General features: G+C 34.7%; 6 protein-coding genes across 8 annotated transcripts; 2 read left to right on the top strand and 4 right to left on the bottom strand.

Annotated features, from left to right (window-relative positions):
- Positions 1–889: 889 nt before the first annotated feature.
- Positions 890–4,010, bottom strand: LOC18046435 (2-C-methyl-D-erythritol 2,4-cyclodiphosphate synthase, chloroplastic). Its single transcript, XM_006439408.2, has 3 exons — positions 3,560–4,010; positions 2,946–3,076; positions 890–1,291 (listed from the first exon to the last, which is right to left on the bottom strand). The coding sequence occupies exons 1-3, from the start codon at positions 3,906–3,908 to the stop codon at positions 1,058–1,060; spliced, it is 714 nt and encodes a 237-aa protein (XP_006439471.1). The 5' UTR covers positions 3,909–4,010; the 3' UTR covers positions 890–1,057.
- Positions 4,011–6,109: 2,099 nt separating this feature from the next.
- LOC18046434 (DET1- and DDB1-associated protein 1) lies at positions 6,110–8,901 on the bottom strand. 2 transcript variants are annotated; one of them, XM_024186897.1, is made up of 5 exons: positions 8,656–8,901; positions 7,435–7,467; positions 7,151–7,211; positions 6,492–6,553; positions 6,110–6,396 (listed from the first exon to the last, which is right to left on the bottom strand). In XM_024186897.1, the coding sequence occupies exons 1-5, from the start codon at positions 8,737–8,739 to the stop codon at positions 6,316–6,318; spliced, it is 321 nt and encodes a 106-aa protein (XP_024042665.1). In that variant the 5' UTR covers positions 8,740–8,901; the 3' UTR covers positions 6,110–6,315. The 2 variants fall into 2 exon arrangements, with proteins under 2 accessions (XP_024042665.1, XP_006439468.1); XM_006439405.2 differs by lacking the exon at positions 7,435–7,467 and having other exon boundaries at positions 8,656–8,898.
- A 1,326-nt stretch (positions 8,902–10,227) lies between these two features.
- On the top strand, positions 10,228–13,912 carry LOC18046433. Its single transcript, XM_006439404.2, has 11 exons — positions 10,228–10,494; positions 10,576–10,660; positions 10,859–10,935; positions 11,032–11,056; positions 11,147–11,237; positions 11,355–11,421; positions 11,729–11,825; positions 12,386–12,567; positions 12,908–13,150; positions 13,221–13,337; positions 13,577–13,912. Exons 1-11 carry the CDS (start codon positions 10,417–10,419, stop codon positions 13,640–13,642), a joined length of 1,128 nt encoding a protein of 375 aa, XP_006439467.1. The 5' UTR covers positions 10,228–10,416; the 3' UTR covers positions 13,643–13,912.
- Positions 13,913–13,993: 81 nt separating this feature from the next.
- Positions 13,994–17,014, bottom strand: LOC18046432 (meiotic recombination protein SPO11-2). Its single transcript, XM_024189284.1, has 11 exons — positions 16,913–17,014; positions 16,738–16,821; positions 16,387–16,516; positions 16,152–16,289; positions 15,956–16,044; positions 15,353–15,481; positions 15,151–15,245; positions 14,956–15,018; positions 14,794–14,870; positions 14,573–14,700; positions 13,994–14,423 (listed from the first exon to the last, which is right to left on the bottom strand). The coding sequence occupies exons 1-11, from the start codon at positions 16,991–16,993 to the stop codon at positions 14,289–14,291; spliced, it is 1,149 nt and encodes a 382-aa protein (XP_024045052.1). The 5' UTR covers positions 16,994–17,014; the 3' UTR covers positions 13,994–14,288.
- Positions 17,015–20,066: 3,052 nt separating this feature from the next.
- Positions 20,067–21,407, top strand: LOC18046431 (WRKY transcription factor 22). Of its 2 annotated transcripts, none has more exons than XM_024189024.1 (3): positions 20,067–20,494; positions 20,611–20,727; positions 20,844–21,407. In XM_024189024.1, the coding sequence occupies exons 1-3, from the start codon at positions 20,163–20,165 to the stop codon at positions 21,316–21,318; spliced, it is 924 nt and encodes a 307-aa protein (XP_024044792.1). In that variant the 5' UTR covers positions 20,067–20,162; the 3' UTR covers positions 21,319–21,407. The 2 variants fall into 2 exon arrangements, with proteins under 2 accessions (XP_024044792.1, XP_006439465.2); XM_006439402.2 differs by having other exon boundaries at positions 20,614–20,727; positions 20,844–21,406.
- Positions 21,408–22,305: 898 nt separating this feature from the next.
- On the bottom strand, positions 22,306–24,609 carry LOC18050244 (endoglucanase). Its single transcript, XM_006439401.2, has 8 exons — positions 24,350–24,609; positions 23,940–24,152; positions 23,669–23,869; positions 23,480–23,557; positions 23,203–23,355; positions 23,016–23,124; positions 22,752–22,918; positions 22,306–22,678 (listed from the first exon to the last, which is right to left on the bottom strand). The coding sequence occupies exons 1-8, from the start codon at positions 24,590–24,592 to the stop codon at positions 22,307–22,309; spliced, it is 1,536 nt and encodes a 511-aa protein (XP_006439464.1). The 5' UTR covers positions 24,593–24,609; the 3' UTR covers position 22,306.
- Positions 24,610–27,365: the final 2,756 nt, after the last annotated feature.

The following is a 27,365-nucleotide window of genomic DNA, read 5'->3' as shown; positions in this document are numbered from 1 at the left end:
AAAATTAGTTGTGGTCTTCTCTTTTCTTAGATATGACAATAAATCTTAATCAATTAGTTCAAGAAAATGAGTTTATGGAACAACTTTCAAAAGGTATGTTTCTTAAATTTTAAATTTAAGTTTATTTTAAATAAATCACAATTTTAATTTGTATAGCTATCGTTCATGTGGTTCAACATGAAGAATATTTAGGTAATGAAGCTGATACTTTTATTTGTTAGTTAATACACATGATTATCAATGTGATATTATACACTTTTATCTTATTTTGTTAAATTGCTAGTGCCCGGCTAATGGCTCACTTTGAGAGATAATACGGTTTTTATGGATATGAAAGCTAAAGGATCAAGAAATGATGATTGAGAAACTGCTAAGGGGCAATGGAACTTCAAAGTGAAATTTCTTTTGTAATATATAGTGGATTTCTTAATTATTATTGGACTTTTTTACTGTTTATGAATTCATGAACTCAAGATTATTGTTGTAGTAATAATATAGTACTATTAGGTCATTTTTCATAAAATATACAAGGTAAAATTAATTGAACCAAATCAAATCAAATCATATGATCGAACTGAACCAAACTACTTTAATTTGGTTCACTTTAATTTTGATTCTAATGTTTGGTTCGAATTTGATTCACAAAATCATTGGTTTAAATTTGGTTCGATTTTGAAACTAAACCAAATAGTACATATCCTGCTTACATTACTTACTAATTTTATGAAAGGAAAATGATTTTTGAATAAAAAGTGAAAACAGGACAAAATTACGCCAAAGATTTTGAAATTTTTAAAAAAGTGAAATCATTATCCATGTTTTTTCTAATCTTAGTTCAAATATTAATTTTCACGACACATTACTACTCACCATAATACCAAACGAAACCTGAGGCAGCTAAAAGACCTTGCCATTACTGAAGCATTGTTCAAGTATGAAACAAAACCTATCATTGGAAATCTATACCAAGTAAAAAGTCTTTGTAAGCAGAATACAAATACAACAATGATAATAGGATACAACTGCTACATTTAAGACAATTCCCAAATCGTTTATTTTACTTCTTCATGAGAAGGATCACAGTGTGAGCTGCAATACTTCGATTTTCACCAAGGCTATCAACTTTTTCATGAGTTTTCGCTTTCAGATTTACAACGGTGGGGTCTGCTCCTAGCAGTTCAGACAAGTTGGTTCGGATAGTCTCCTTGTATGGGCTCAATTTTGGTCTTTGAAGAATCAGCGTGGCATCCAAGTTGCCAATCTCATAGCCGGCCTCATCCATGAGTCTCACCTGAAATGGATCATATAGCACCTTGTGAGCTTCATTCAATGAATCAACTAACTGCTTAGACTGAGTTCCAATTATTTCAAAATAAGAACAATCTTACTACAGCTAACTTGACTTGAGTAGAACTTTAAACAAAGGATGCCTGAGACTGAGTGTCAGATGTACACAATGAACTGAAAAAATAAGTCGCAAGATGAATTATGTCCATCAGGTTGTGAATTAGGCATGCATAAAATTGGAAACTTTTAGTAATACCAAATAATTTGGAGCCAAGGTATCAAATTTCTATCAAGTAGGTACCTTTGTGATTGGCTTTACCATCTTTTGATATAATACAGCTGAAGGCAAATTATCCCACTTAATACGAATATTCTAGGCTTAGCTATATTTAGAGATCATATTAAGTGGAATTAGGGGACATTCTCTCATCTTTAACAGAGGTGTCAAATGGGTTGAGTGGGCCAGACTCGTGATGGGCCCGGCCCGGCATTGGGCCAAGCAGGCAGCCCAGCACTAGGTTTTAAGGGCCCACAAGCCTGTTAGAATGAAACCACCATTTGTTCAGAATAAACGATGCACTACAACCATGTAGTTATGCTACTTGGAGATCCACAGCAATATTTTTGTTCCTCACTCTTGCAAAAAAAATTTCCCTTTTGCCCATTTGTCTCATGTTTCCTTTCCTTTAATCTCATAGCCCTCTATAATTGTGTCAAGACATTTATAGCCCAGCTAGTTTTAACTTTCTCTGAAACATTTCACAGTATACAAGCAATTAGTGGAGGCAGTTATTAGAACATTCAAATAAACCTTTTCTTAGTTCTGTCCTGTGCAACTCACAAACATGCATGTTATATTTCAGTTTTACCAGGGATTCCTCTCCATAAACACAAATATACGCTGTATGCATAAATAAAACCACAAAAGAAACCTTTTTGAACATGGATGATAATCAATGGTAAAACTTCAAAATGTTTACATCAACATAGACTATTGTTAACTTCCTAGTCAATAAGCTTTCAGAAAATAGATGTTAGCGTCTCTAAGCTTATGCAGTTGTGCAATATAGACACGTCTATATGCAAAAAGGTTGTCATGGGCTAAGCCTGAAATGTTATGCACTCCCATAGACACTTGAGAGTAGCTATACCATATTGAATCCTTAATTTGAAATTCAAAAATGCTAATATTTGGGATTTCTGGGCTTCAACTTTGAATGCACAACAGCTAAAGCTTTTGGCAAACACCAGCTTTCATTCAGGAACTAATAATCTTCACCTCTCACTCTCCCACTTATATTTCACATCTAATGGGTCCATTCCCCATCAGTCATGGCTTCAACACCAAACACCTCAATTCCAAACATAATTAATGTAGCCATTGGTAAATGCACAATGACACCAACTAAGAGCCCTTCAAATAAAACAATCTGCCATGATTGTCATGCTAAAACATTTGTTCCCAATTCTTATAGAAAGTCTATTCCATTCTTTGTCCCTTCAACCCTAACAAGATTGGAAGCTCTAATCCTTTTTTTCTTTTCTCTTTTAACCTCTGCTGTGAAAGCCCCACAAATTTTGAAGCCATATCATAGAATTGCTATATCCCATTACTATTTTAATGTAAATTAGAAATATAAATTAAAAAAAAATCTTACAGCTTCTTTGATAAAAACAGAGGATGGTGCACCCTTCCACTTAGGATCAGAATCAGGAAATATCTGACCAATATCAGGAAGACCCAATGCTCCCAAAATTGCATCCACAACACAGTGAAGCAAAACATCACCTATATAACAACAAAAATCAATTAATTAGAATTTTAAAGAAGAGTCCCTTTTCTCTGGAATGTCCAATTTGAGACCCTATAACGGACAATTGTCGCAAATCTGCAATTCATACAGTTTAATTTTATCCAAAATAAGGTATACTTTTTTAACCGAAATATTTATTCATATTATTATTGTTTTCTCTTATCCACAAAATAATAATAATAATAATTAATTGAAGAGTAACGCTAACTTAAAGCCTTCATACACTTCACAACAGATGATAAGTTAAGTAATTACTTTAAATCGGCTGGAATGCAAATCGATCATAAATTGTTCATTGAATGATGCTAGAGTGAAGCGCGCTCGCACGATAATTATGACAATCAATAGAATAAAAAATTTATGGAATATTTCTACAAGCAGATGCAGATTTATAAAATTTTGATAATTTTGTAAATTAAAGAGAGAGAGAGAGAGAGAGAGAGAAGGGAATGGTATACCGTCAGAGTGAGCCTCGCAGCCTCTCTCGTGGGGAACATTGATTCCACCGATGATCAGAGGGTAGCCAGGCTCCAATCTATGAAGATCAAACCCGTGGCCCACACGAAAAGGCAGTGATTTTGATTTGGACGGTTGGATCGAAGCCGATGACTCTTTAACTTCGATGGAAGAAGTGGCTGCGGCTGAAACTGAAATACGAGGCAGCGACGTTGACTGTGTTGTGCGGAGATGTTTGGCGGTTAAGCTACGAGGCTTCAAACTCAACAGAGGAGGACATAGTGGCTTATTCGTAATTTTCCTGTGGAGAGGAGTGGTGGTGTATGATTGAGCGGCCATCGTCAGCACCATCAAATTTTACGAAGAGAGGGAGGGACGCTGTTCGTGCTCTGCTGTCTGCTCGATATATATCAGCCAAAGCCCAAGCCATCTGAAATGAAATATGTGTGTGATTTTAATTTGTCTGCGCTGTGCGGTTAGGACCAGTCGATTTTTTTCTCTTTATTTTAATATTTCTCCGGTGTTACAATATTGACTGGTCGAGTGGTCGTATAAAGTTGGTAACGACTTAAATCTTCTTTTACGAGTACGTAACGTGAAGCCACTTGGGCTTGCAGCTAATGGAGAGCTATTGCCGTTAAAGTTAAATATGATTACGGGGATAATAATTTGAGTTTTTATAAATTTAATTTTTTTAAATAAATATAATTATGTAAAAATTATTTAATTTATAAAATATAAGTAGAATAGAAATATTTTTTTCTCTCTAAGAGATATGTTGTTAGTATTTGATTGTACATATATTTTATAAAATAAAAATATAATAATACGAGTCTCATGTATATTTGTGATTATAAATATCAGTATAATAATTTATTATTATAATAATTATAAATATTTATATAATACAATAACTTAATATTTAATCAGTTAAAAAAAAAGTAGGTAACGTCAGTTTCATGTTCAAAAAAACACATTAGGAACGCTTGGAAAAACTTCGATCGACTGGTTTCATGTAAAGTTCGGTAACACCAAGCACTTGTGTGTGGTAAAGATTTTATAGTAGGCATGGATTTTTAGTTATGTATACTAGAGTAATAGACCCCAATTTAGTGGCGGTGCGTGAAGGTTAATGCAGTAGAGGCTTATTTCCACCAGTAATATAATTTAAATTTTTTTAAATAAATAACAAGTACCACAATTAATTCCTTAATAAATCTGTCATTTAGTACATTGACAACTGTCGTTAATGTGCTTTCACATATTGAAAATGTGGTAGGACGAAGAGGACTGAAAGTCATTTGATTGCTGTAGCCTTTGCTATCCTATTCTATAACTTACTATCATTTAGCCATTGGCACCCGTCTTATTAGCACGTCAATTCATTTACTATATTCAATTAAATTAATTTTTTAAATTAAATTTCTAGGCATTAAATACAAATTGTGTTATACAATATACAATCTGTAAAAAATAAATTTATTTTATTTATTCATTTTATTTTGTGTACCTTAAAAATTTCAATTGAAAAAACCAGCAACAGTGGAGTCTTGAATGGCAGTAACAGGGTGGAGCTACAGAAAAAGAGAATTTACATTTGAAAAAAGAAAAGGTCAAAACTAGAACGTGTGTCTTTAAAATTTATTATCTATTATTTTTTTTTACATTTTTTAAATTTAACAGAAGCTTTATGGTAAATCAAGTTAAAAATTTGACAAACATCAAAATTGATTTAAAAATTTTCAAATGCAAGCAAGAGCCTCAGCCAATGATGCTATGCCTAAATTATACTCCATTGACCCTTGGACTAATTGATTGTTTGTTAAAAATCTAAAGTTTGAAATTTTATTAATTTACTTGTTTTTTGGATAATTTATGTCTAATTTTCAGTTATTTATCTATGAATAGAAAAAATAAACTCTTGCGACTTTCATTTAAATAGAAAAAGATCAAGTCTCCATGAGAAAAAAATATTATGTCCCAAAATATCTCTATAAAAAATACTTATTTCCAAAATTATAAAACTCAATGCCGTTATTTGTTTTGACTTTTAAGGACATAAATGTTAAATAATTATATTAAATTTTATTTATTTATAAAAACAAACAAATTTATTCAGATATTACAAAAAAATATATCATTTAGACATTTGTATTCAAACTCATTCCAAATTATTTCGATTTGGGACAGAAAAATACACGTCGCCAAATTGTAATGTTAGTAGATTGAAATATGACTCTTCTTTTAAAATAAAATTAATCAATCTCTAACCTTGCCATCAATAAATCTTTGGGCTGTTAAATATTAAACAGGGAACCGAACAAAGAGTTCATTACCATCAGGTATGAAAGACATCCCCGGAAAAAAATAAGGAAAAAATAAAAAAAAATGCTTGCAACATATGTTCACATAAAATCAAATGCAGCAAACCCATATATAAACACACTAGCCTCATGCAATTAAATGTGCATGTGATGTGAAGGCCTGCATCAGTCATTCACATAAAATGATACCAGCACAGGAAGGAGTGCAAAGTATTAACTGATCATCCCGGAACCTTGTAAAAGGGATCACCCAAGCAAATATTATTAGTACACAAAAAATGTACATATCTGAACTCAACAGATTACAATATATATGACACCATTACGAGATACACACACACACACACACACCCATGGAAATTTAGTAACAGTTGGGTTCCTGGGTAAAGCAGGAAAACTTATGTAAGGTGGAAGCCTAGTTGCATGCGTCCATCTCAGTTTGACGTAGAAGCCCTAAGTTGCTTACATCCATGCTCTGGAATTAGATGCTCTGAGGCAGCTCTTTTTGGTCTCAACTGCCAAAAGAGAGGAAGAAGTTAAAGAAGTGTTTGTAAATTCACTCTCTTGCTACACATGTACTGGCACAAGATACATCTTAAATGATACTAACCTTATCCTCAGCTCGCTGATAGAAATTTCTCATGAGAATATTTTTGGCTTCAGTAGTAATCACTGCCAAAAACAGTGTTCATTGTCTATTTGTCTCCATAGTAATTATGTGGCGAAACAAAAACAGCATGGGAAGCTATAACAAAAGTAAGTTCTACCAGAATTACATACAATGTACACATTGACAACAGACAAACGCACAACTACAATCCCATTAATAATCGCATCTTGGTCAAGATTTAAATAAAGAATTCTTTTACTACCCAAGCAATCATGATCTCTCTGTTATAATAGAGAGTCTCTACCCTAATTTTTCAGTCTTTTCTAAAAACCAAACTGGCTTATCCATATATAGTTGTACACCATCAATATTTTCTAAAAAGATAGTTAATGGATTCAGCATGTATGGAAGTGCTGGCATTGATATACACAAACATAAAAATTTCAACATCATCCATGAAACCAAACCTAGCAAAACAAGTTTAACAGATTGAAAGATCGTATCATGAAAATATACACCACGTGAAGAGAGGAATTGTCACAAAATCAATTTAAAGATTACTATGTATATGATACAGCAGATGATTCAAAAAGCCAGGAATAACCCTTCTGGCAAGAAGCTTTTGATGCAATAAGGAGATACAAAGATTGTGTCAATACCTTGGTCAGGTGGTGGAAGAGTACGGCTGTGAGTAGGACGATAGGTGGCAGGTGTAAGTTTCTAGACAGACACAAAAAAAGGAAATTATACATGAGAGAACTTGGTTCACCTTATTTGATGGGTCATTGATTTAACAACAGTAATCTTTAAGCCAATTAAATATATTAATATATATGTTAGCGAGTAAAGATATCAAAATTCATGTTGAATCAAATGTATCATATAATCTAATGCAACGCAATAACAACTTTCCAAACAAGAGTGTCTTAAGTTATTTAGTTACCGTGGCCATTTCTTCATTGAAACTCGGATCAAACTGAAGATAAAACAAGAAGCAATCAAGAGGCAGAAGAACATAAAATAGAGGACAGAACAAGAGGGTGCGCCAATAAAATACTCGATCATTAACTCACTCTATCCCTCTTCCTGATTTTGCTCCTACATATAAGTTCTCTACATGTTCACGACCTCAGAGTCATACTTCATTAGTGTGTCCATTATTTCAATACCAATTATGTCACTTCCAAGAGCCAAAAGTAGGTTAAAGAAGTTAATGTCATCATTTACAAATCTCTCTCTTCAATCTTGCCATGATTCAACATCTCTGATGATTAATTATCACAATAAGCTATCCAGCTACCATTTCTGTCAGTATCATCCTTGAGCAAATTCTCAATCAAGATATCGGCTCTCTTGACAAGGGCTACAACCAAAAATCTTGCCTAACTAAATTAAAATAATATAGGCAAAGCATAATTAAAAAGATTCTAACGTAGGTATCAATGCAGCAATTTGTTTCCAACAACTTAAACGACTAGTAACATGCACAATTGGCAAGTAGATTCTCAAATAAGTGATTGTTTGAAAATCCATGACAATCCCAAACATGCACTAAGTTTGCTTGGGTAAGCATGTTGAAATATACACAATGCCTCTTAGGTAGGAGACTCTGACAACTTCTGGTTAGCGGCCGCCAAAGCTTCTAAGTGAAAGATCAATCTGATATGTTACACCTCCACAACTTCATAGAAAAACTAAGCATACATCAATAGCATTTAACACCATAGTCACAAAGTAGACACCACAATTAACCTACTAGAAATGCTGCAGTTAAAGTCATCATCAACCAACATTTCTGTGATTACACTAGATTTGATCGAACCAGACATCCCAAGCTAGGATGCATCAAAATGAAAAACAAACACCACAACAATATCTACACTACCAGACTTTTAAAATGGCACTTTTTTCTTTAATGCACAACAGGAAGCATAAGCTACCCAAATGATGTGCTCTTTTTTTTTCTTTTTTAAATCTTTAATAGACTCTAATAATTCACATGAGAAATACCCAGAACCGACTCTAGAAAAAGATAATAATTTATTTCACTGCACAAGCTCCAGAAAATCTTATCAGGATCAGCTCTGTAGTATTTTGCTTATTTCTGATTGATAAGAAAATTAATCATTAAGGACAAAAAAAATGGGTATAGTGAAGTACGTACAGACGGATTAGAGGGATCGGAGGGACGAAGTTGGCTGAAGTTGTGAGGGTCAAAAGAGGGCCAGTCGCCGAGCATAGAGCCCATTGCAAATGCCGGTTTATGCACCCTAATCTAATTTCAAGAGCCACCACCAGACAGACAGACAGACAGACAGACAGACAGACAGACACAGAGAAAGAGAGAGAGAGAGAGCGCCCACGAGCACAATGCCCCGCACGATTCTAGACTTAGCTTAGCCTTACAGGTATCCGTGATTTTCCCATATATAGCGCCTCTCTCCTTTCGCATTTTGGCCCGTTTTGGTCCCAACCCATTTTGTTTTGCAAATTGCAATTTTCTAAAGTTTTCGCCAAATATATGTACATATTTAATGTATTTCATGGATCAGGCTATTGTACAACTGTGGTATCGTGTCACAGTTGCATTCAGCTATTGGATGCACTTGAATTGATAGGGTCCACTGACATCCAACGACTGGATATAACTGTGGTACGGTACCACAGTTGCACCACAGATTTCTTGTATTTCATATGCATCCATATAAAAGAAAATGAAAACTTTTGTGCAATTGATGTTCTAAATTTATATATTTTTAGCATAATTTAGATGTTTATTTTACTTTTTTATAATTACAATTGTTATTTCATCATATAATTACAATTGCACCTATTAAAACTACCACTTACATTAAATATTTACAACTGCATAAACTAGAACTACAATTTTACATACATTAAAATCTATGAAGCACTTGTTCAGATTGTCTACCCTCACTAATATTTAAAGGTTATCTGCTCCACTTGCATTTTACAAAAAAAAAAGACTGCAACGAGCTCCACTCAATCACTCTTAATCGAGGGAGAGTGAGTTTTTAAGGAATCAAACTATGCTCTCACCAAGTGGCTTATTTAGATATTCAATTAAAAATTTACACTACTAAAAACAATATCTACCTCGTATCAGTGAGGTATTTTCACGAATATGTTTAAGGAATAATTTACGGCAAACAAAGTTATCACAAGCAATATTTAACATTTACTTTATAAATATTTTTTGAATTTGAGAGAAGTACATTTATGAAAATTGAGGTTACATATTTTTTGAATTTTAGAAAAGTAAATTTACAAAAACTGAGATGACTTTCTATTTTAGAAAATTCATTATTTGGAAATTTAGGTGAGAATAGAACTCAATGAGAAAAAAAAAAAGCAAAAGCATGTACATTGTTTCTGTAAAACAAAATAATATTTTATATCTTTTCACATTTAAAAAAAATTAGTAATTTTAATTATAAAAAAAAAGTGGTAATAGACACCAAAATTTCATTTGAATTTTATTACTTGACTTCAGGCGAATGTCGTATAATTGAGAATGAAATTTTTAATTTTGGAACAAATTTTGGCATAAAAAAATGCTTTCTTAACATGTATCATTTTGTGGTAGGTGGAAACACTCTTCCAGGTGAAAATTAATCTCCCACCGTACGCTATCATACGGAACAGATGTAAAGTAATAACCACCGTCGGATTCACTTAACCCACTTTTAAACAAATACACCAATCATAACCGATCAAAATCTCAACCGCGAGATAGCGCGTCTCCACGGAATCTAAAACCCTTGAGGAACGTCCAGGTAGTCCTCCATTCCTCTTAGGTTTTTCGAGTTCATTTTCTCGAACTCTCTTCACTTCTCCATTCTTAAAGCCGGAAAACGGCTCTGGATCGACGGCCGAGCAAAGAAGAAGCAAAATAAAGCAAAACATGGCCGTACCAGAAGCCTCTCCCTGCTATGTCGGCGTCGCTAGGAAATCTGCTGCGTTCCGACTCATGAAACAAATGGTAGTCTCTCTCGCGCTGGCATGTATATATGCTTATGTTCGTGTTATATGTTTATTTTGATCACGGGATGGATTTGTGCAGGGATGGGAAGAAGGAGAGGGTTTAGGGAAAGACAAGCAAGGAATCAAAGGATACATTCGAGTCAAAAACAAACAAGATACTACTGGTTTTTCTCTTTCTCTTGTTGTTTCTTCATTTATTTATTTTTTAATGTTATCAAATAGTAGCTTTACGTGATACAAATATATATTCCGTTTTGCCTGGACTCAAGTGAAGCTTGGCATTTATATGAATTTTCCTTGAATTTCATGCAGAAACTATGTATTGATGTTTTTGTAAATTTTATTTCTTTTAATTTTCACAGGCATTGGTGTAGACAAGCCGAATCCATGGGCATTTGATACGGCACAATTTGATAGTATTCTGAAAAGATTGAAAGTGGTATAGTTCATGTTAATTTTCTGATTGTCTGCTGTGATCAATAAAATGTTCAACTTATGACCTTCCTCTTTTTATTTATTTGGTTGGCAATGGCAGCAAGCAACACAAACTAATGACGAAGGTAAAAAATAATGAAATAAGCAGATGCATTTGCACTTGATATTGTACTTTAAAAGTATAGCCTGACAACTGTTGGCCTTGTGTTTAACAGCTGATAAGGATGATCCACCAGTAGAAACTGGGACTGAAGGGACTATTGATTCTCAGGATCAAATTGTCAAGGCTACCAGACCACAAGGAAGGTCGATGCAATTATATTGCAATCTTTGTGTTTGTGTATTTTCAATTATGCATTGCCCTTTTTTTTTTTTCAACGTATAGTAGAATTATGTTTATCCGTTTATTTTTCTTATTCTTAGATATAAGAAAAGAGAGAGAGGGAAGCTTGTTCGTGGATATTCTTCAAAGGATCTTGAAGGAATTCTTGTAAGTTCAAAACTTGCCTGAACTCCTATGATTAAAATTCTTTTTGATGTAGTTTCTGTACAGAGAGTTATGACTAGAATTTTCAGAATCTCGATTTACAATTACATTAACTTCTATGTTTCTCTGCGTATTATGTGAACTCTTAATATGCAAACAGCAATAGAGAATATAAATTTGGTAATTTGTTTTTGATTCCTTCTTGATGATATTTTGTGTAGTAATTCTCCTTATATTGTATGTTATGTGCTGTTGCAATGTTCTAGTTGATTTTGGTCTCAGCTTATTTACTTTTGAAGCTCTTCCATAGGTCAGAAAGGTTGAGGAGCCGCCAGAGGTAGATTCTAGTGTAGATGGCGTGGTGGAGCCTGTGGAGGCACCTGAAAGTCAAGATTTTTGTGCTGAAGGTAATAAATACCCTTGGGTAGTTAGCAGTTATGTTATTATTGGTGTTGAATTTGTTAGTTAGGTTCTAACAAGAAGTTCTTCGTCCCACTATGCTAGATTTGTTTGGATATTTTTAAAACTATCTGGTGTGCCCGTTGTTTCCTAAGTTCATTAGGAAAGAGTGCGAGTCACTATTTGACCACTAGAGAGGCTAGAAAGCCATATTCTAACAAGACTCAACGAAGTTGGAGTAATTTTGGTTTCTAGTCTTAGTTTATTAGTAGCCATGATTGGAGCTATAGTATGCAAGCTCTAGAAAGCAATTTACATTACAGTGTCCGACAAGCTAAAACAGGCATAAAGAGCTAAGAAGGGAGCCTCTCCCCCCCCCCCCCCCCCCCCCGGCCCAATCTTCTTCTTCCTCCTTTCATAAATCTTGTATAAGGAAAATGAGATGAGACTTGGGTGGTAATATTTGTTATGATTTTGCCCGCTCTTATCAGATGTCTTAAGTAGTGAAAATTATCTCTATTTTTGTGTATTTTTTGTTGTTTGGAATAACCTTGGCCAGTTGTAACAGGAATGAGAATTGAAGATGTTTCTCTGGAATGGTGGGGTTTTAAAAGTGGATTTGTCTCGGGAGGTTATCTTGGGTCAAACAGTACTAGAAAGAAAGCAACCAAAACTGGAGATGCTCAGAAGATTAATGAAAGGACTGCATTTAATGAAGATGACCAAGAGAATCTATACAACCTAGTTCAGGTATGCGTCCATGCCAAGTTCTTTCTTTGCAAATTATACGATCTGCTTGATTATTAATGTCTATATGTAAAGGACACATTTTCCACTCTGACTTGTACATACCATGCTATAAGGAATTTAAATGTTCTTCTACCAATGCTTTTGAAAATGGAGCAAATGACGAGTGTTGTGTGGTGTTACAGATATTCAGTTGATCAATTTATGTGTTCCCAAAATGCTGCTTGAATAGAGTCGTCTGTTCAATCAGATTGCTGTGAAGACTTACTGATGTGGCAGTATAGATGAACCTAATGCACACTGTTTCAATGACTCACCTTCTTCTGGTTATATAATTTTTTAGGATAAATCCACAACTGGAAAGCAAGGACTTGGCATTAAGGACCGGCCAAAAAAAATAGCTGGAGTTCGCTATCAAGGGAAGAAGACATCCTTTGATGATAGTGACGATGAGGAGTCTGCTGATGAGCCATTTGCTGATTTTAGAGCCTCGGCAAAACGAAAACGTGATGACTCTTTGGAGATACAAAAGATTGATGAACCTAAAGTGAAGGTGAAGAAGTTGTGTAAGAAGCTTCTTCTACAGGTGCGTCATTACTTATTGGAAGCACTATAGGTTGCATTATTTTCCATTTCTAATTGACTGCTTATTTCAGGTACCTGGTGAATCATTAAAGTTAAAACAACTGAAAGTCCTTATTGATGAACATTCAACATCGGTCTTATCCAACTTCTCTTCAAAGAAAGATGCACTTGCTTACTTGAGGCGAAAGGTATGGATGTCTTGCTATAACCATTTGGGAGCATTGTCTCTTTGTTCAAAATTGAGGATCATATCTGGACACATGGATATAGAATTGTAATGAGTGGTGATAAGATCAGTGGGATGATGATCCCTTTGTCATGGATGATGCTTCTGGATTTTCCCACTGATCTATGAATTTATTTTATTTTATTTTATTTTTCTTTGGCAGATATGAGTTGGTTATGACATTTTTAGTTATCATTGCAGCTAGAAGGTAGTACGAAGTTCAGGGTGGAGAGGAATCGAGTTAGTCTCACTTCAAGAAGAGGCTGAAAATTTTTGTAGAATTTCAGGATCATGTAACGGCTGTATATTGCAGCAGAGGCTGGATTAGAGCAGATCTACATATAATGAGCTTATTCAATTTGTTGTAGTTAATTAGTTGGAAGTTTTAATTATTATTATTTTTTTTTTGGGTTCTATATTATTGTTTGATCAAATATAGAATCCAATGACATAAATTGTTGTGTAAGGGAAAAGGAAAAAACTTTTCTAGGAATCTGTTTCCACTATCAAATAATTTGACAGCGTTTTACTTTTCTACTTGGTGTTGCCTGCATAATTCATCAAAGATTATAATTTATAACCACATCTCTGAGGACAATCCGTGGTTATAATCCAATATTGATTGAAGTAGCTATATGAGACGATATAATGATGAAGGGCCACATTCTGATATCTATCGAAGTCGTTAAATGATAATAACCGTGGATCTAGAACATCTCCGTCGCTTCGTGGCCATGTGGATTGGCCTGTGTGCACTCGGTGGTTGGCGTTCGCTTTTCAATTCCTTTTATGCTTTCAGTTGAGCCCAGACGAGGTCTTCCCCAAAACAAGTTGAAAATTGAATAAAAATCTCAACGGGGGTAATGATGCTGAATTCCATTCCACAATGCACTAGGTCTCGCACTTTGTATTATTAGATATAATCAGCCTGAACTATCTTCTTAGCTATGTACTTCCCCAAATAATCATATCCATGGAAGTATAAAGCTTCAACTTCCGCTCTCTGACCATTGTGAACCATTAACGATAATTCTTCTTTGTAATTCTCCTGTTAAAGCCGTCGATCACCCGGTAAAGATTTTGAGTTCGCACAAATGAGGTCATTAATGATAGCACCACCTCATCGAGAAGTAGGGACTAGGAAGTTGAGTACATGAGAAAGGGTAAACATTTGAGGTGCTGGATAGGGCATTTTACCTGTAAGATTTCCGAGGACATCAAGCTTCTAGCAATTTGCAGGTCCCGCGGCTTCAATGGAAGCAAAGATTGTTCAGGAATCAGCTGCACATCATCACCCCGCAATCCCAACCACTTCACATTGCAAGCTGTAGTGTACAAAACTATTATTGTTGATTAGATACCTTAGTAGTCAAGGAGAAAAATACATTTTCATTTCAGGATGATATGCAAGCAAGCACCGTATCTGTATGCCTCCATTCCCATTCCTATGCTTCCGAACTTGAAGGTGCATAATATAGCTAGTCCGGCTGGATTCCTTGAAAGAGATTAAATTCTGGGAGTCATGAGCTTGCACCAGTAGATTACGTATTGCAGGGACAACTGATTAAGGACATACGTACCAGTCGACTAGAGCTAAAATTGGCAAGTCAGGGAAAGCCCGGTTCAATCGGTGAAGAAGAAACCTGCATGGCTCTCAAAGCAATAGATCGAGTTAAACTAGTAGTTTCTTTGAAATTTTTAGTCGTCTTCTGGCCAACAAGATGCATCAAATGTTGAGAATACAGATTAGCGGTGCAAACAATACCAAGAGTTACCTTGTGGCAATATCTGGGTATCCTTTTGCTGTAATAAGAATACTTGGAATCTGATTGAACACAAAATCCTCAGTCAGCCGCTGGAATATTGCATGCTGCAAACACCCATGTGTCAAATGCTGGTGTTGTCTGGAAACGAGGAACCATCACAAGACGTTGAATGTTGATAGAGAACTAGAAAAGAAGTCGAAACACACATTACCTTTTCTACCACAATTATATACCTTGCGTCTGTCTTCAAATCCAACTTCTCTAACAAGCTAAGGTCTCCCGAAATAGAATACCCAGAAGACCCGCATGCAGAACAATCAATGACCTCCTGATTTGGCTCCTACCACATGTTTCAAAGCCAAAAAGTGAAAAATAAGCCAGCACAATTCATTGAGATGCAGAGAAAAGCAAGGCCTTAATTGCACTGTCAGGATAAATCTAGGAGTAGGTAACTATCTTACATAATGATAACATTTGATAACAAAAATTGGTTCATTGGACTTCAATATGCAGGACCTAGTAATGCTAAAATGATCAAACTGCACATCAAGTTATTCACATAGGCGCGGCTGAAGAAAAGGTCAAGAAGGCTCCAATCTCCATGGGTGAATTAACCATCCATAGCTTGCAAGTACTACAAGATTCACTCCATCACTCATTAGATGATGAGAACCAGAAAGAAGAACACCAAAATACCAAATAACTTGCTATTGTCGAGCACCTAAGCAATGAGTTTGACCAATCCAAATGATACCATATATAAGACAACATATGAAAAGCAATCGAAAGAAAACAAAATGAGCAGATAATGTGCCTGAAGCATCAATCGGCCAGCAACAAGTCCTCTACTAGATGCCACAATCCCAAGACTGAAACGGCTACAGTGAAGCAATGCTATAACATCTATGCCACAGTAAAACCAAGGCCTCTATCAATTAAAGAAAAATGAATATCATAAGCAATGAATTTAGTCAGTCTATCAAAGATACTAGAGGTTGCAGAAAAATGACCTTGGATTGTCCTGTTAACTTGCAACTGGGAAGTGAAATATTCTGGTGAATCACATAACAACTTATAAAAGAGTTCTCTCTGCGTGACTCGCTTTTCTTGAGACAGTATCTGAAAGCACGTCTCCATCACCTTCCAAACTTATCAACATAATGAAAAGACAGTTGAGTCGAGTTGGAACTCATTGATCTTGAAACTTTTGAACAAGAAGAAAGCATAAAAGATTGTGAATAAGACCTCTAACAAAGGCTTTAGCTGCATTTGACTTCGTCAAGGACCTTGTACAAAAGGAGTGAGAGAGAAAAATCCACGAAACATCAGTCAACAGTCCTTGACTTACACGACTGTTACTCGACTTTCTATTGATCTGTCCATTTCAACAGTTTGAGATAATTCAATATTCATCAATTTTAAGTATCTAAATATTCTGTTTGGATGCCGAGAAAAATAGTTCTAAAAGACAAAATAATAATTATTGAATTTGAATTTTCAACAGTAATATGAAATCAGACCATAATGCAAAATTGGAAGCTAATTTATTTTTCATTTTTTTAATTAAAAGAAAAAGAGAGATGGTGTATATTTTACCAGAGGGAGATCAGAGATCGCGGGATCAGGAGAGTTCAAGATCTTGAGAAAATTGATTACTGAAACTTCGATTCTCGCTCGAACCTGTAGAGAAAATGAAAATTCATTTGAAGCCGAAAGGAGAGAGCGATATGAAGATGATGATGATGATGATGATGATGATGATGATGATTACTTCAAGCGGAGATAGGATATCGGCAGAGCAAAGTTGTTGATCGGCAAAGAAATTCAATGACGATTTACTCAAATCTTCCATTTCTTTTGATTTGTGTTTGGATCGGAGAGAAACTGGCGAGCCGTGTCTGTTATAACCCAGGAATTGGCGCCACGCGGGAGATATATGATTTGAACAGCAGACAGCGAAATGGGCGATACTGTAAATTGCGCACGACGTCATATCTATTGCTTCTACTGGATTTTTCCGGGCTTTGGTGAAGGATTTCAGGCCCCTTTTTAAGTTCAATTGGGCTCGAGTACTTTAACATTTTAGGCTGAGGCCTTCCCTGGCCCAGCATGTAGATTTTAAATTAGAGTGGAGCTGAGCTAAGCTATTAGCGCCCTTTTGTTATCTTAATAAAATCTCTCTTATATTAAAATTATATCCAATGACCAACTTAAATCTAATTAAACTAATTAATATTATGTTTTTCAAACTCTTCAGACCCCACAAAACTTATTATATAGTTTTTTTTTGGCAAATTGATTATCATCCATCTTTCTCTCCCTCTTTATTATTATTATTATTTTTTTGAGTTGGGATATGACCTCTCATATATCTAAAATAATTTCTTTTATTTTCAGATTAACTATTTTGTACTTGAAACTGTTTTGAATGATTCTCATTCATAAATATATAAATAAAAGAACTTTTTATTGAATGCTGCAAAGGAAATAAATAGAAGAGTATGATTTTAAGAGTGAGAAAACTACTTTAAAAAAACGAAATAATAATAAGTTAGGAGTGTTAATTAAAAAGATATTTTTGGAATCAAAGTAAGTCTAATCGAAAAGGATAATTTAAGAGGATATTTGAGGGTTGCCAATAGTCTAACTTGTTAAGAGGGAAGAGAGGCAATATAGACCTTGTAATAACTCCATTAAGAAAAGGAAAAAAAAAAAAAAAAAACACCCATGACTCCACATGTAAATGAGTTTTATGAAATAAAAAAAAATTAAACATAATCAATAAGAATAAGAAAAGAAAATGATATGGAAATCATTAATTAATTATCATTAGACAGATGATACAAACCTCTTCATTTTAAAATTATTAAATGAGCCAACAGAATTTCAAGTGTTAAAAGTTAATGATTATATTATGTATGATAATTACAAGAAGCAGGTTCCATCATTAGTAGTGGAATCAAATTATATTTAAAAGGTCTGTCTCTTATATTCAGTTACTCTCCATAATAGTGAAGTGATGGAGTTAATCAACAACAAGAAAGGTACTTTGGCAGAAATTTTTTAAGTGATTTTCGACATTTCAGAAGTGAAGAAAACTTTCCAAAAATTCAAAGCTCAACATATTTTTAGAAATTGTACTATTTTAACTCACTTTATGGCCAAATTAGGTCTAAAGAAATTAAACTCTATATTGTATGGCTGGATGAACTTTTAGTTTTTTTTTTTTATTACATGAGACTATTGCTCAAATTACAACTCATATTACATGAGATTATAACTGATATTTACAAATCAGATTATTACTGGGACCAAATTACATCAATGCTAATGGAGCACTGCCTAGATTTTAACCCTCACAAATATTCAAGGGATGTCTACTCCTCACACTTGAGTAAGGGAGAAGACTGCATTCATTCAAATTTAATTGAAGAAGAAAATACCCCCACAATACATTTGTGGGGGTACGAACTGTTGTCCTTCAACTTGGAGGGAAGCAGCCCTGACCACTCCGCCGAAGGCCCAATGGCTGGATGAACTTTTAATTGATGTTTTGTATTTGTTCTCTTCATGTGTAATGAAAAGTGTGCGTATATATATATATGTACATATTTGGTTCCCACTAAGAGTAACTAGCTGGTTCTCTTGTTACGCGCGGCTGTGGTGGAGTCCTCCAAGCCGAATTCAAGAGCTTTCGATCTTTTTGTCTTTCAAACCCCTTTGTCTTTGGCTGCCTATACGGCTATACCCTACACTTCATAGGTAATTGCTGTAAAGCAACCACGCACAAAAGAAACAAAGGACGAATCTTTTGTTATATCATGTATAACAGTGGGATTGGCTTCCGCTCTGTGGTCCAAAATTTAAGCTAGTCCATAACTCAGTTTCCTGCACTTCACGTTTCTTAGTTCCCCTTTCTTCTCCTTTAATTTGTTTTCATTCAAACAACTTGCTTTTCTTTAATATAGTTCCAGCGTGCTGCAACTTGCAAAGTTGTAAGCAGTATTTTGACTTTGCTTATTTTATTTATTTATTTAATATTTTTTTGACTTTGAAATCCATGTGCGTGTTCATGCTCCCTTCTAATTAACTTGAAAGAATATTATTAGTATACGAAATAGAAATAGAAATTAAAAAGAACCCAAGAGGGCAATTTGATGAGACGAGGTGTGAAAGACAGGGCATGTGCGAAGCTTTGGTTACTGAAGGCCTACTGCCTAGAGAGAAGAGAGCATGGGACCAAACCGTGGCGCACTTTTGTATTATCCATCCGTATCAATTATAGATATGTGACTGCCATAACAAGTGACGCTCTTCCGTTTCTGATCAACATCGCTTCTGTGTCATGTTCTTTTATATTTTTACATATACATTATTTTCAATTTCTTTTTTTTTTTTTTGCCCCCCCCTCAATCGGCCAGAGGCTTATTGATGAGGCTTGAAATTAAACGAGGCATACTGGCTAATGTTAATGCTAATGTCAATGTAAGAGACTCTCAATCTTTTGGTTTTAGATATAACGAATTTTCTTCATCTCTAAGCATAAGATAAATAAGATAATTATAATTTTTCGTATTATGGATATTTATAAACATCCGAAACTTCAAATTTGACCAATGAGAAAGAGGCCAATTACCATAGTCCACGGTCCGCACGAATATTAAAGAGTATTTTGCGGGAGGAAATAAGAAATTTTAATCCCGAAAAAATCCAAATTATTAGCATTATTTTTCTTTTCGAGTTTGGTATTGGTTGACTTTTCAAAAAGTCAACTAATTAAATGGAGACACAAAATCGGTTCAACAAGAGCAAAAAAATGCACAGCTTTCACTTTTAAGGACAGAAAATCTAATATATATATATATATATATATATATATATATATATATATATATACAAACCCTGCCTTGAATATGCTTCCGTATCTCTTTACATTCTAAAGAAAATAAATAAATAAATAAAAATCTCTCATTTGTTAATTGTTCTCTACAGGTCCGATCTTGACGAGGGATTTTGTTTGCATGGACTGGGATTTGCAAGCCATAGTAAGAGGTTGCAGCACTGAGGCCTCCATCGACTCTGTTATGGACAAGCCACAGTCTTATAACTTTTCTCCCTCGAGTCTGCAACAAGATGTGAGATTCAAATTTCCTGATGTCAGTGAAACTACAACGATTTTGGATGAGCTAGAGGAACTTTACAAGCCCTTCTATCCACAAACTATACTAACCAGCACATCCATTTCTGCTCCCACCGAAGTTAATAAAAAGCCGAAGAAGCTGCGAAAGCAGCAGCGTAAGCTTTCCGATTCTGCAAGTAATACCGATCATCCTGCAGCTCAACCGAAAGGAGGGTCAGTAATTTATTATTCATGTTTGTATGTATATGCTTATCTATCCTAATGAGCGATTGAAATGATGATTATAATCGTATACTGATTTTGTATTATGTTTTAATTTGCTTGATTAGCAGGAAGAATCAACACAAAAGAGTAGTGCAAAGGGTGACAGCGGATTGTCTCGCATGTGATAAGTGGGCTTGGCGTAAATACGGGCAGAAACCCATAAAGGGATCCCCTTATCCAAGGTGATGATTGTTGATAAATTTAATTTTTCAAGCAAGCGATCAAGATTTGAACAGCTTAGACCCCGTAAGTTAAGTTATTCACATAGTTATATGATCATTTTGTTTAATGTACGCAGGAGCTATTATCGGTGCAGCAGCTCAAAAGGATGTTTGGCAAGGAAACAGGTGGAACGAAGCAGTGCAGATCCGGGAGTATTTATTATAACCTATGGTGCCGAGCATAACCACGGCCACCCAACACGCCGAAGCGCTCTTGCAGGAAGCACACGTAGCAAGCTGGCCTCAATGTCAAAGGCTCAAGGTCCCGCCCAGAAAGAACCATTTGAACCAGCGTCGGAGGCATCCGCTGAATTAGGTGACCTTGTGTACCAAGGGAACATTAAAAAAGAAGACGAAAATGCGTTCAAAGATGGCCAAGAAAATGAACTTGTCATGCCTGATTTAACATTTGGCGATGAACTAATGTTCCCAAGCTTGGAGGATTTGGAAGGGTTTTTATTGGATCAATTTCCAGATCATAACATTAACATTTCTGCGGATGACAACTCTTGGTTCATTGATGAATCTGTTACCCTGAACGGTGGTCTCTGACACCTGCCGCAGGCACACATAATGTTCCAAGACTTGTATTAGTTTTAAGAACCAAGTATAAGCTTAAATTTCTCTATGTTTAATTTCGTAAAGTTCGAGACACGTTCTTATCTTTTTTTTTTTTTTTTTTTTTGTCTTCTTTATTTTTTACAAACTTGCATCTTTCACACGTTAGAGATCAATCATTAACATTGAATGTCAAGAAAGTCGGTTTAGGTTCACTAGTTTTTCAAATGCTGACTACGTATGATTTTTGTACTTAATCGCATTTTTCGCGACTGCTCACCTGCAGCTTCATTTGTTGAACCTTGAATTAATGCTTGGTACAGTTATACATTATCAACTTGGATTTGTTGGATATTTTTTATATACAAGTTTGAAACTAATGCAGCCGTGCCTCTAGGCTCTAGCTGTAATAAAAACCGACAAGTAGCTTATCTAGTTATATTTAAATTGTTGTAACAGGATATGCTTAATTATGGACCTAATACGAATATATATATATATATATTTCTTGCAAGCATGGAAATGATGGCTCCTCAGGATTGTGTTATATTTTTGTACAGTGGACTAATCTTGAGTTATCCACAGCCGCTTTCTTATTATTTTAAGAGATTCAGCAATATTTTCATCATTATATATATATATATAATAGAAAATATTTCAACACAAAATTTCATAATGTATTAAAATAAGGAATGATTTATAATATTATGAAACACAGTTTACGATATTGTAAATTCATCTCCCATCAGAAGCTGATACTGTCTCTCTCTATATATATTAGAAAACATTTCTGTCCCCTAATCAAATAAGAAGAGAACAATGAATACGTTAATTAGGATTACAAGCATTACCTATACAATTTTTTTAACGTTTAGATGCATAGAGAACTTATTCTCTTCAGCAGAAATTACAGGACCTGGTTCTGATCCCTTATTTAGGCTTTGCAATAATACTTATTATATTTACTTACATGTAAATAATTTTAATAATTTTGTCTATTGGTCTGGAAGAAATGCAAATATTCTTGCTCGCTTTGAGCAAGCAAAGGAGCCACAGAACCAACAAAAGCAGCATTCATGTAAGTGGTAGGTTCTGCATGAGAATAGTCTGTTCTCAAATCTTTGAATTGGTCATTTGAATCGGGACCGCCAACAATTGCCCCCACATGTACATTTGGATTTGGATTGCTAGAATGGTAATAGCTTGAGTAGCCATCGTTGCAGCTTACTTTGGCTGGGTGAGCTCCGATTGAAGGAATGGATGCGCCTCTGTGGTGTATCTGCAAAGGAAATTTGCTGCCGAAGCCTGCCATATATGACATCTTCATGGGGTTTTTCCCTAGTATGTAATCCACCTGAAAGCAGAGATAAATGTTATAAGGTACTTTCAAATCTTGATTGAAGCAACAAAAATGTGATTATATTTACTTGTGATTTTGCGAAGGCGCTGATTTGAGAGGCAGAGAAATGTGCTGAGCCACATTGGAGTCCATTAATATGAGCTGTATTCAAGGTTTTGGAGTACAGAAATAGTAACAAGGTGGCACTTGTAACGTACTGTAAATTACTACTATCTCTAATATACAGAAGCCCGCCTACAAAACAAAAGCCAGAAAACAATCTCTTAAATTCTCTCGGAAATTTTTTTTTGTTGGAATTGGCGATTTGTTAGCATATACTAGAGATGTGTACCAGGAGTTGTTTCAATCCGTACAGAACTACTTTCTGGCATCAATGCACATACAAATGATTCCACGTGGATTTTAAACAGGGACAATTGCTTATTCCCTCCAAAAAATTCCTGAAAAAAAGGTTGTTACTTTCTTTTCTAATTTTCTGAATAAGCAAAATATTGTACAATATCAGATAACTTTCTTACCTTTGCCAGTAACATCTGAGCTCCAGCAAATTTGTTGTCCCAACTGAACTCCGATGCCACCTGACTCCATCCTTGGTTGCTTAAGACATAATTCAAGTATTTGTTATCTTCACTAGCTTTATACAGCCAAGCCGCAGCCCATAACAATTCATCCTTAATCAAGATTCATAAACCGTAAGCTCGATCGTGGCGAACAAATAAAAATAACCCCAATTGATAGATCTAAAAGGTACCCTCTACAATCTACCTGTAGCTAACTTTTGCTTCATGTGTTTACCTGATAGCCAGAATAAGAACAGTAGAAAGGGCAAGAAGCCTGATAAGATCCCCTATGCTTGTCCGCAAATTCAAACAACTGTTATTCCATGAGTTAGTTTAAGGCATACACATCATATTTTACCAGGCATATATATATACATATATGTATATGTAATCGAATATAATAGAACAGAACCTACACTCTTACCGATTTTGAGTGGTTTAACAGCCTGGAAGAGTAGATGGAATCAACCTTTTTGAAGACAATTGAAGCAGCGGCAAGAGCAGCAGCAGACTCGGCTGCTGCCTCACTGCCTGGCGAATCAGATGTTATCCTGTAGAGCGTTCGAGGAGTGTCCATATCCTCTGGCCTCTCCCAACACTGATGATCAGCATTTCCATCCCCCACCTGTAAAATGTGAAAATACTAAGTACAACCCTCTAAATGACCTTTAACTCAACAAGAGATGGGACTTCACCTGAGTATACAGAGTGGTGGGAGATGTGTGAGCCCGCAAAATGAAGTCTGTGCCCCAGCGAATTGCTCCACGTAGGTAGCCGAGCTGATTGACTGACGAGATTTCTCTTTGGTACTCAACAGCAGCCCAACTCAACAAGCTGACACTATATGCCATTGGCCATCCGAACTTCACATTGTCACCAGCGTCGTAGTAACCTCCTATCAAGTTTACCTGCCACAAAAACCATACCTAACTAAGCAATAAGTTTACATATTCCCCATTACATAATCTTAAAACTTACTTAATCACTATATATACTCCTACAACTTAAGTCAAGATTCAACAACTAATTTATAAACTAGCTAGTTATATAGTGGCAACGAGATTTTTAAGAAATTTTTAAAAATATCAGTTTACTTGACTAATACGTTTTCAGGCTTGCCATCAGAGAGTGCAGAATTTCCCCTCCACTTCACTCTTTGGCTTTCAGGCAACTTCCCTGAACGTTGCCCTTCGAAAAACAAGATTGCTTTCCCAAGTGCATCCCTATAAGCAAAAGTTGTAGTGGAGCAAAACCCTTCATGATCTATGGCTGTCACTTTGTTACTAGCCAAAAAATGCCACAATATCAGACCCCAAACCCCAAGTCTAGTAATTCGACCTTGCCCCATAATTTTGTAACTCTCTATAACTGCACAAGAGCTAGGTGGCATTTATAGAGCTAGTTAGTTGCTGTAAATGATTCTCAAGAAGTGGGTAAATTTCATAAGCTGAAGCGACATTGATGGGCATTTTGTAGACTTTGATGATGTGAATTAGGGACGTGACGTGGCATAATGGGCATTGCGTGAAGAGTATAAGAGCATTGGATAGTCAAAATAAGTTGAGTAACAGGGAAGAAAGTCTATAATACATTCTCGGCACCATGAAAATTTTATGATTCTCTAGCGTAAACTAATTAGAATTTTTTTTTAATACTTAGAATGTTTTTTAATACATATTTTTGAAAAAGATTGAGATGCGAAGGAAGTCTGAGGACTCGAATTGAGCAACTAAACCTTTGGATTGGATTCTTATCCAGCATATATTTAGTATAGAGTCGTTGTATAATGCCGTAACTAAAATTGCATCGTTAATACCGTAATTAAATATAAATTGTGTAAACAAAACATAAGACATGTAAATTTAAAATAAAACTTATAAATCAACATTAAGTGTGAAACATAACATAAGACTTATAAATGGAAAGTAAAACAAGTAAATTACTATATGAGTGGTAAATTGGTGTATCAATGATAAACAAGACAAAAACTTATAAATATAACATTAAACTTATAAATTAATATTAAGTGTAAAATAAAACATAAATTAAGTAAATAAAATATAGACTTGTAAATGGAAGGTGAACAAGTAAATCAATATAAGAATGGTAAATTAATGTACTCTTACATCCTATTAAAACCCCGATATTAAGTGTACCCCATTAAATAATATTAGAAAATTCATCCTAACTATTAACATCATCTTTAAATTCTAAAAATACCATTATTTCTGTTATTCTAAATAACTTTCTCTCTCCTAAAATCCGAAATGCATGTATCTTGTTTCTCATTCTCTTTCCACCAGTCTTCTCATCTTTAATTTCAATCAAATGTACATTTTAATTTAGAATTTAAAACCAATCCTTAAGGAAATAATTTACTTATAAGAAAACTATTAAAAAGAGAGAGAAAGAGAGAGATTATTCTTGATGTTTATGCACTGTCAATTGAGTAATCATGATTAATGAGATGTTGCAAATAAAAGATTTTTGCTTATGTGGCAATTATTGTTGTGTAGACTAGGATAACCTACAAATTTACAATTTTCAACTTTAATTGATGTGTTTCTTTCCTTCTTGATTCCTTTCTTTAATAAAATTAAATTCATCAGGATTACAAAAAAACAATTATGAATAATAGAACAAATTCATCTCAAAATTCTTAAAGCCAAACCCTTATTTTTGGATGTCTATGAACCAATTTCGTAAGAGTGAATTGTAGATATCCTCAGAAAAATTTGTGTGTATTTGACTTCAAAAAGTTTTTTGTTGGTTACTAAGTCTTAAGCTATTTGTATTCATCCGATCTTTGAGATTAGCAAGGGATTATATTAATACAGTAGCAAAACATGATGGATGATGAATGCAAAAGTTTTGGCTGAAAAAAGAAAAGGTAAATTTCACAAGAGTGGTGTAAAGAATTGGTGAAAAGAGAAATAATAATAGGTTTAATTTTTTTTTTAAATATCCTTTAATGTAATTTTATCTCAAAGGTGTTTTATTATAACAATAAAGAGGTGCTAATAACTCAACTCAAAAATAAATTAAGTTGGGAGGTACATAATTTACAAGAACTTCTCGAATGTGTAAATAGCACCATACCCACTCAAACGTCATTGCCCATCATTCCCACGATAGTTTAGGATTTTCAGCCGCCGAGTTCTTTTAATTTTCTGCGGTTAATTATTTATTGTAAACTGAGAGTCTGAGAGGGGATTTCTTTGATTGTGTCCATTCCCAATCGAAATCCTAACTAAAGACCTGCTCGTGATGACGTGTGATGAATAATCAATTTACATGAGCTTCTGTAATAATGAAAACTTTTACAGTTTTATGTCGCTACAATTTACAAAGCACCTGAATTATAATTCCTTTCCACGGAACCACTTGGGCTTAGCTCAAGTGGCTACAGTTATTTTTTCACAAATGTGAGGTAAGTGGTTCGAGCCTACGCAGACGTATTGTAGGAGTTTAATTTAAATTTTTTTCCTCGGAGTTTGAAAGCTTAAGTGAAGTCAGTCTTTTTCTCTAGATGAGAGTTGACGTTCCTCAAATATTTGAGAGGGTTAAAAATATGAGCGGTGCCATAAACGGGTCTCAATATTTATATAATTATAAATATCATGAGCAATAGTTCTAATTAAAAAAAAAAAACATAATTCCTTTCCACGGATCACATCCTTTTTCCATTGAGAAATATTATCAACTCATAAAATAATTAATTAACTACGTCACTGTTTCTGCATTTAGCTAGAAAGAGAGAGCACAAAAAAAAAAAAAAAAAAGAAGTACATGTGTGCTCTTTCGTCAGAACCCATCTCCTTGATTGACACCATTAAGTTCAGGGGTATAAAAAAGATAAAGCAAAGTACTCTACATTCATTAGTTTATTTTATTTTTTATCGTATAGAAACGTTTTCTTGTACTCCAATAACTTCTATATTTGCATCAATACCCGTCCATACACGCATCTATTATATTATGATATCCACAGTATTAGAAATTTTGTCGAACATCTTTTGCATGAATGGAGTTTCGAGAAATAAGGCCAAATTCATAGAATAAGAGAAATGTACATACGAAGATTCTATTGTTTTATTGGTCCGGTAGCCGGGGAGCTGTTG

This window comes from Citrus clementina, unplaced genomic scaffold (assembly GCF_000493195.1).
Source record: "Citrus clementina cultivar Clemenules unplaced genomic scaffold, Citrus_clementina_v1.0 scaffold_3, whole genome shotgun sequence".
Classification (NCBI taxonomy): domain Eukaryota; kingdom Viridiplantae; phylum Streptophyta; class Magnoliopsida; order Sapindales; family Rutaceae; genus Citrus; species Citrus x clementina.
Note: the sequence above shows the minus strand (reverse complement) of the source record. Positions and strands in the feature narration are given on the sequence as shown.